The following is a 9,243-nucleotide window of genomic DNA, read 5'->3' as shown; positions in this document are numbered from 1 at the left end:
AATTTATTTGTCTAAAGTTAGGTTTTAACAAAATTATGTTTTTCTAAATATTATTAAAATAATGAAAACAGTTCGGAACGAGCTCTAGCCAAATTGTATATTTTTTTTTTAAGTCGACAATGAATGAATCATTTAGACAAGCTATTAAATTTAATGATACAAATATGATATTTAGTAACAATTTTTAACAGGCCATAAAGGCCCAACGCTGCCATCATGCGATTACTTACGTTATTAATAGTATATTTAAAAAAAATGTTGTTAACAATATATGTTGTAAAACATTAATTTCCTGTCAAACTATAATAATTATAAGTATTTAAAATGTTTTGCCAAATCGCAAGTTTGTTACCTCGGTTAACATTTATTAACTATGATGGTAGTTGGAAACTGTGTGGATGTAAAGAAAAAGTTTTAATGAACGGGTTGCCCTTAATTTATTATAAAATACCAACGACTGGAACCCCGACGGTATGTTGATATATACAACAGAATGTATACATAATTATATTGAATACTCTTTAATTTCCTATACGTGAAATAAGAATGTTCTTTGTGTTTGTAATTTACTTAAAAGAGTTTGAATGTAGAAGAGCGGTTTCCAAAAGCCAAAAACTAATTTGGTTCAAAGGAACTAGTTGCTTTAAAATGATTTAGGCTGTCCCTACCTGGGTTAAATTATACTCATTTCCATCCCCCTAAGATGGGGATGGACTAAATCGTGTATCTACTGTAATCGTCGTTTATTGGGACACTTGTCTACTTATAATAGACACTTTATCGTTTTGACACGGCCTGCGGCCCCCGAACCTTCATATCAGCAACCCGATGTTCGTTTATCGGCGTGTCCACTTCTTTTTTCAGTTGTCCCCCGCTAGATTCTGTATTTTAATTTAAATATAATATTTACGTACAACGGCTCAGTCTTGAATCTTTTTTACACGATTTCCGATGCCCGGTGGATCGTTTGTTTATCATTATAATATAACACAAGTTAAATCGTGTACGCACGTCCGCGTTATCTCGGTTAAGTTTTATCCGATTTTTTTTATTAAGTATAAGCGATTGTAATTTAAATTATGGAGTACAAACTATTGAAACACGAATCATCGACCATTTTAACTAAATTTAATAAGAAATTGATTATGTGTTATTTGGGTCACTATATTTTTGCAAAAAAAAAATCAGTACAGTGAGGTCAGGCCATAGTGGGGACGTGGGTGGGGGGGCGTCAGAGGTTTACAGGAATTATTACAACTGAAAGTAATAAAACCACTTTCGAATATACGCTTCGGTGCGAATCAGTTTTTAGTATTTTCAAACCAGTAAAGTCCAAACTAAGCACAGTATAATCCAGCACAGTTAGAAAGAATTAAAGTGAAGAGCCGTGTTTAAATAAAAATTAGTACCTATCAAAGCGTTTATTTGAAAGTGATTTTATCCGGGAGGACTAGTGCTGTAGAGTCGAGGCATAATGGAATCAAAGCATACAGGGGACGAAGAGGTCACAAGTCTACAGGAATTATTATTAATAAAAGTGATACAATTATTTTCAAATAAACGCTTTGTTGCTAATTTGGACTTTACTGGTTTGAAAATACTAAAAATTGATTCGCATCGAAGCGTTTATTCGAAAGTGATTTTATTACTTCCAGTTGTAATAATTCCTATAAACCTTTGACCTCCGCGTCTCCACTATGTCCTGAACCCACTTGTAGTGGCTTTTTTAACAATATAGTTGGACTAGGTAGATATTAAAATTATTAAATAAAAACAATCTTAATTTATAATAATGTATGCAAATTTTATTTTATCACCTAATTATGTTTCCATTTTAAATTGCAAATAACCTACTTATTAAATGTTGTATCAATATGTTAAAAAATTTTTTTGGGATTATTGATCAAGCGCATATAATGTCTACAAACTCCAGTAGCTTTTTGTCTAAACTGTTGTCGACGATACAAATATTTGCCAAGAAAGTCAATTTGTCCAAAGCGTACGTATTCTGAAACCGAGTAAAAATAAATTATAAACAAATCACAATAAAAATTAATTTTTGTGTAACGTTTGAACGAACTCCACATATATATTCAGTATTACCTTGGGTATTGAAAAACACTTTTCGGAAATATTATCCAATATATTTCTGTAGCATGGGAATGCGTTCATGGTAAGTTGCAACCGGGCGGTTTTTTCATACTCACCAATTTCGGCAGCAAGTTCCGGTGTTTCACTTATCAATTTTGTATAGATTGTACGAAGAACGTAGTCAATAAATGTTTTAGTCTATTTGATAAATAACACAACTTAATACAATTAATTATTACAGTTATTACAGCCAAGAAACCTTAAGAAGCAAATTCATGTCATGTAAGCGAGAACACATGGAGGTTCGTTGAGTTACCCTATCGCCTTTTATAAAGAGGACGTCATACCGCCTATTTATTAAGGAGTTGGGTATAGACAATTTTTTCTTTACTTTTTTAAGTGCTTGTATTTAAAGTAAATTAATTTCTTCTAAAAAACCGACGAGAGAACCTAGTTAAAATTCTTATTTTAACAATATCAATTTTTTTTTTCATGACGATTATTTTTGAAAATTATGACATTCTCTTAAATGTAGTTTTATTTAGCAGATAAATTATGATAATGTAAGATTGTTTATATTGAGAGCATACGATTTGGCTATAATAACGGTGTTTTTTTTTAATGTGAAAACACTTGATCACTGTTATGAACGTGATAAAAAACGCTTACTTTGCTGTAAAGATGTAATTCTTCCTTTAGAAGTTTTTGTTTGTTCAAGTCGGTAGTCGACGATAGTTCATCACGGACAGATTTTTCCCATATGTCTCGACTGGACACGACAGACTTTAAAAGTAATAATAAACGTCATTTTAGTGCTAAAAGGGTGAAATTTTATAAATAGCTAAGCTCAACTATATTAGCAAATCTACAAAATATTTTTAAGATTAAACTCACCCCGCTCTGGTATGTTGTAGGCGAATACTTAACCGATGATTTATTTGCGGAATGACCAACAAATGAAGATAGTTCATCAAAGCCCACACGCCAGTCGCCATACACCATAACGTTACTTTCGTATACGGCTGTCCTAACCGTTTGGAATTGTTTGAATACCGATCTCGAATCGTCCACTATAGTATGCTAAAAAAATGAATCATTATATAATTAAAGCTGGTCGGTAACTAGATATTTATCAAAATCTAGTAACACTGTAAAATGAATTTTAACTGTGTTTCCATTTTTAGCTTGTAACTAAACGAGTTATTATATAAATTCTATGATCATTTATACATTAAGCCATCAATATAAAATAACCAAAAATATTTCCTACTAAGTATATGCATATTCACATTTTCAGCTATAATTATGAAATAGTTTGAGACATTTTTTGATCAGAATTCTAACCAAAGGACATATCTTTAAATTTTAAGCGCGATACTATAAATTTGTTTATTTTTAATTATTTTATATTATTTTTTTTTTAATATTTTCTCCTTAAGATAGGAAGATTTTGATAAAAAAAACTAATATTTTAAAAAAATCCTTTCTTAAAAAAAAGTCTTTTCGATAATTTACCATCTCTAAGTATGCTAAATTTATAATTAATAATTTGATGATAGTTTAACAACTATAAAAATGTTTTGCCGGACGAACTTAGTTTGGGTGTATAGACATTTGAAATTTGGTTTAGTATTAGTGGGTGATACATACATTTCATAATTCTTAACTCAATGAATTTGGACTTGTGCGAATAGAGCCCAGGCTTTTCTTTTTAGTCAACAATTAAAGATGTTTAACGATATTTAAAATTGTAGTTATATTTCGGTTGTTTTCAAAGTAACTGACATTTTAAAAAAAATGTGCTACAATTAATTGGTAAATTGTTGATGTAGTAAAATTATTTTCTACTTTTTAGTCCTTTTAAAGGTACTTAATAATTGGATTACTAAATTAATTTTGTAAGATTTGAAAAAACATGCAATTTTAATGAAATGGCCCCCATATTTGACCTTCCGGCATTTGCGACCTGGATGTCTGAGTCCCAATTATATTACAGGATATTTTATTGCCATCCAAAATGTGTATCTGAAGTTTCAGCCTTCAACGACATCGGGAAGTGGGTTAAACTAATTATGCAAGATTTTAAAATTACTCGTACGTGTTATCGAGTTAAAGAAATAAATGTAAAAAGAAGGGTGTCCGGTAAACTAGATTTGTACCCAAAATTGTAAAACCAGGCATCAATTTATAGAGTTTTTAAAATTTTAAACAACATAGCAAAATCGTTTCTTGATTTCACATAGAATGACCCTTGGAGGGATTTTTTATCAATTACATTGTCCAAGTCTTCCATCCAAGTGACACTAAATAGATCTCCGAGACACGTGTAGTATTCTCCAGACTCTTTTTCACAATAACATCCCCAAGAGGATTCTCCAGGTCCAGAGGCAGTTACTGCTAAAACTATAAATAGACAACAAATGAAAGAAAAATAGACGTCATTTAAAGTTATTAAATATATCAAATATATGTTGTATATCTTACCTCCTTGATCATCTGCTAGAAGCCCGTCGAACATGGAACCAGATTCACAGGCCTCTATGTATAACAACATCTAATGAATAAAGTAGTTATCAGTTGACAATGATCAGGACAGAAAAAATATTATTTTCGTATTTATATTTGTTATTTAACAGGACATATTTTACTTTTTTATATTTTCGTCTAATATACATTTCATTTAACTCATTGATCAGCTCGTCAGCATACAACGAGCCGTTCGGTAAGAACACAACTCCGGTAGCTCCATGGTCAGTAAAAAAGATGAAAATGTTGTCATGAGGACCGCTTGAGTAACAAACCAGTTAAAAAAATATAAATTACAATATAAATTGGCGACTTGTTCAGTGAAAACCATATCTAAGTATATATTTTATTTTATAAGTTTTTATTTTCAATATTCAAAATGCTAATAAATATCACCACAAGAATGCATTACATGAATTATTTTTTTTGTTTTCTTGTGAAATTGTATTCAAATTATTTATATCCTACACATTAAATTTTCGCTATTTTAAAATTTATATTAAAAGACGTACCTTTCGATCACTCTGCCCGACCCCAGTCCTTTTACGCCGCTTTTGTCCCCTTTGAGAACACTAAAAAATACTTCAGTGCTGATGTTCTGCAAGTGCCATGTAAATGAGGTAAACGAGCATCATTAGCATAAGACATTAATTTAATATTATAAAATTTTATGAATAAAGTGATGAAGTAATTTATTTCTAAAACTAAGAGAAAAAAAGACCCTGTTTTATAGTATTATTGGTGTTAAAGTACCCTTAAGTTTCCTCTACCGTACAACGTACGAAAGAAGACATCATAATAATTACTTAACAAAATATGTATGGAAGACCAAATATACTACCGTTTAGCAGAAGCAAGAGAATAGAATGGTCTGGACACGTTTGGAGGGCAGATGGAAAAACTATAAGACGAGTCACAGAAGGAACAATTTTGAAGAAAAGACCTCTAGAAAGGCCTTGAACAAGGTGGAAGGACGTAGTGAAAAAAGATCTAGCATGATCCACGAAAATGTGCAAATGATAGGGACCGATGGAATGAAATAGTGGTGGCAGCGATGGGCATACATGGCCTGCTAAGTTGTTAATAAGAAGAAGAAAGTACCCTTAAGAGGACACTACCCACCCGTATTTATCCACGAAAAATGGTTTTGCGGGGGACAAGAATGCGAGGGCGGTATTTAGACAAGCCGTATACAATTTTTACAACGGATAAAGATAAACCTAATTTATGGGGTATCGTCTTTAGTTTTTCGATAACTTAAGCACAATCAAAATTATTTATTCGTAGATATTCATTATTTTTTTCTCTTTTAATTTGTTTATAAAAAAATACTAAGTATAGATATCAAAAAAATTAAAACGCTACTCCATGGATAAAGTTCTTCTCTATGCATTGTAAAAATGTAATAAATTTATAAATTGTGTATTCGCGCGGATAAAAATAATACTATACTCCACTTTCCCCCTGCCCAAAACTTGAAACTTAAAAAATAGTTATCTAAAACTGATTATCGACCAGTCAAAATGTTTAGTACATTATTCTCAATTTAAAATCTTAAAGAAATGTATCCGTGACCATTGAAGTTTCAAAAGTTGCTATCAAAAAAACTGAGTTGAAATCTCGGTAGAAACAAAATAAATTGTGAGAAATTGAGATTACCTTGTATAAAACACTATTTAAAGAAAAAATTATATTTATTTTTAAACCAGTGAGATATTGAGTGGCTCACGATAAGTAGATCACCCTGTATACCTAATGGCACGAAACAGCCAACTTATGACTACGCTTGGTTTTTTAATAACAAATTCAGAACCCTTTTAAGTGCAATATTATTATCGAGTTGTCGACTATTAAATGAAGTATTACCAAATGATTATATTCTTATTTTTAATCGTATGAAATTGTACTCACCTGACCCCGATAATCGATTTTAATATCTTTGTATACATCCGAGCCGCCAGGGCGGTTGATCAGCGTTCCAGGAATTGGATTACTAATTTTTGTACAACAGTTATGAAAAATAAATTAATAAAATAACAGTATAACAACGTAATTTCTAGATGTGTATGCAATTAGTCGACTTGTAGCATGCGTTGGCTCGATTTTAGTATTAATATAAACTACACAAAATGTTCATAGCTTACAAAAACTAACTTTATATTTTTACCTTTTATCGTGTGCAACATCGTCATACATCATCACGATGATGTTATTTGCTGGTATTCCGTTTCCTCTAACTACTTGGTATGCGTGTGCAACATCTGCCTGTGTAATAGATTATGACTTAAAAAAATCAATGAATATAATATTGTTTATTGCAATAAACGTAATACACAATTAATATTTTCGAATTATTTGACTTTTTTGTTGAAAACAAAAATAATTTAATGTATACAAAATTTGTAGATAATTTATGTTACACGCTTATAACATAAAATATTATAAGTTAATGATTTTTGTATTGAATATTATTCGTTGTTTCAAAATGCGTAAATTAATAGTATTGAGTATAAACAAAAATGATAATATAAAATGTTCCGCCCATCTTGATTTTATGTAAAACAATACTTTTAAAATGGCAATCAAATAGTTCTATTTTATTTGATGTCAAAATTATCAAAATTACTTACTTGATGTCTATAGTTTTCCCAGCCCCATGATCCAGCAACTAATAAGACGAATTTTTCACCCGATTTCGAATTTTCATTAGAGTTATCATCTGCATATCCATATGAACCTATTACCAGCATTAAAAATAGCGCTACTTTGCCGAATCCTGAAATAAAAAATAATAATAACTCGAATGATTGAATGAAATATAAGATAAAAATGTCTGTCTAAATAAAATAATTTGTATTTTAATGAATTGTTTTTCTCTGTAAATTCAATTTGTAACAGCGCCGTCAAACGCAATGCTTAAGTTAACAAATATAAGTATATATTAATTTTATAAGTAAAATATTAAAAAGTATGGAAGCAGATAATTAACTCAATATATTATAAAATCTTACCTATTGCGCCCATTTTATTAAAAAATGTTTTTTTGTAGCAAGAAAAAAATAAATATGGTAGTGTGTTTACAGTATACTAGTGAGCATTCTAGTATCAAGACGCTAAAAAAAAATTAATAAAGTATATACATTAATAATAACTATATATATATATATAGGTACTTGGTTAATGCATGGTTAATCATAACAACCCACTTGACACTTTTCGGTACACGTTCTATATGTTAACCAAAAATTTAAATATAATTAGAATATTTAAGTGTATGAAATTTTGTATTGCTTGGCAAACAAAATTCATATTATTTTTTTTTAAATTAAAAGATAAAACAGATGAGTCAGGGTTTATCAGTTACGAACAAGTGGTGTCGTTGATGACACAGATATTTTGAAATAGTTAATTAAGTGTGATAAAATCGCTTTCATACAAAACTATTAATATATAATAAATATTTATTATAATATATATAAAAAAAACTATACTTACTATATAAGAAATTAGTAATTATTAAATCGGCAATGAATTTGTTTATAATATTGTTGTAAGGTAGTTGTTCTCATTAACCCTTTCTTTACTGACATCCTCGTATGAGATATTAATTTTAAAAATCAAATCAAATATTAACAACGTACTATCATTATCAAAAATGTCTTTAAACACAAGTTCTAGTATAGATTGGTGATAAAAAAATCGACACACCTATATTGAAAATCAATATCTCTCCGATACGTAAAAAAATTGTTGATTTGTTTACACTGTCGGGTATGATTTCTATGTTACTGAAATAATAATTATGGTCTATTATAATTAGACCGTTTAAATATTTAAAAACTCTATATGTGAGTATCCATGGAAAAAAGGAGCAAATTATCCAAAAGGTCTAAAACCAACATTTTACTAACTAATAACTTATTAGGAGTTGAAACTTGGAAACCCTTTTGAAAGGGTAGAGATATCATTATAATCGAGACGACATTGTTACGAGCAGCTAATCGACTATCAAAAAATGGAAAAATCTGGTATTTTAAAATGGAAAATAAGATCCCTTTCCCATTGACGGTTACATGTATGAAGCTCGCAAAACATTTAAACGTTTTCACTTATTTCAGATTATGACAATGATGACAAAAAAATTGGGGTGTCTATAAAGAAAAACAATAATGTAAAATAATAAATTTAATTTTTTTTTATTATTTTTTTTTACGTTAAGAATCTTACCTAATGATGTTATATTTCTGTTGTATCATGTTGATGTGCTACTAGTTTATGGTTTCTTCTGTATGCCTATTATAATTGAATCGGTCATTTCAAAAACGACATCAGTCACCGATTTTTTAAAAATGACTTTGTCAAATTTGATAATTATATACGTAGTTACGTATTCTGTGTAAAAATTACATTTTTCAGATTCATGATATTTGTTAGAAATATTTTAATTTGATATTTATATTTAATATTTAATAAAAAGACCATAATGACCTACAAAAACTTATAAAAAAGCTAGTGGACGTAAGTAATTAACACATTGAGATAAATTCAGAAAAGAGTACCCTCTCCCCTCCCATTTTTTTTGTAAAAATTATATTAATTTCTGTAAATTAACTACTTGTATAATAT

General features: G+C 29.4%; 1 protein-coding gene across 1 annotated transcript; it reads right to left on the bottom strand.

The window, feature by feature from the left end:
• Nucleotides 1-1,783: 1,783 nt before the first annotated feature.
• Nucleotides 1,784-7,750, bottom strand: LOC126837138 (legumain-like). Its single transcript, XM_050570957.1, has 12 exons — nucleotides 7,629-7,750; nucleotides 7,248-7,393; nucleotides 6,785-6,882; nucleotides 6,529-6,610; nucleotides 5,130-5,215; nucleotides 4,740-4,878; nucleotides 4,576-4,645; nucleotides 4,367-4,494; nucleotides 2,986-3,171; nucleotides 2,761-2,874; nucleotides 2,104-2,289; nucleotides 1,784-2,008 (listed from the first exon to the last, which is right to left on the bottom strand). Exons 1-12 carry the CDS (start codon nucleotides 7,639-7,641, stop codon nucleotides 1,904-1,906), a joined length of 1,353 nt encoding a protein of 450 aa, XP_050426914.1. The 5' UTR covers nucleotides 7,642-7,750; the 3' UTR covers nucleotides 1,784-1,903.
• Nucleotides 7,751-9,243: the final 1,493 nt, after the last annotated feature.

Source organism: Adelges cooleyi, unplaced genomic scaffold (assembly GCF_023614345.1).
Source record: "Adelges cooleyi isolate 19-005CV unplaced genomic scaffold, UGA_ACOO_1.1 ACOO_flye_CR_arks_rails_tigmint_CR_PRNA_247, whole genome shotgun sequence".
Lineage (NCBI taxonomy): Eukaryota > Metazoa > Arthropoda > Insecta > Hemiptera > Adelgidae > Adelges > Adelges cooleyi.
The sequence above is the reverse complement of the archived record's forward strand: the minus strand, read 5'-3'. Positions and strand labels throughout refer to the sequence as shown.

Coding starts and splice junctions, on each gene's coding strand:
- LOC126837138 (XM_050570957.1), bottom strand. Junction 3,172..4,366: donor GGATGGAAGACTTGGACAAT/GTAATTGATAAA, acceptor TCATTTTTTTAG/CATACTATAGTGGACGATTC. Junction 2,009..2,103: donor AGTGTTTTTCAATACCCAAG/GTAATACTGAAT, acceptor ACTCGGTTTCAG/AATACGTACGCTTTGGACAA.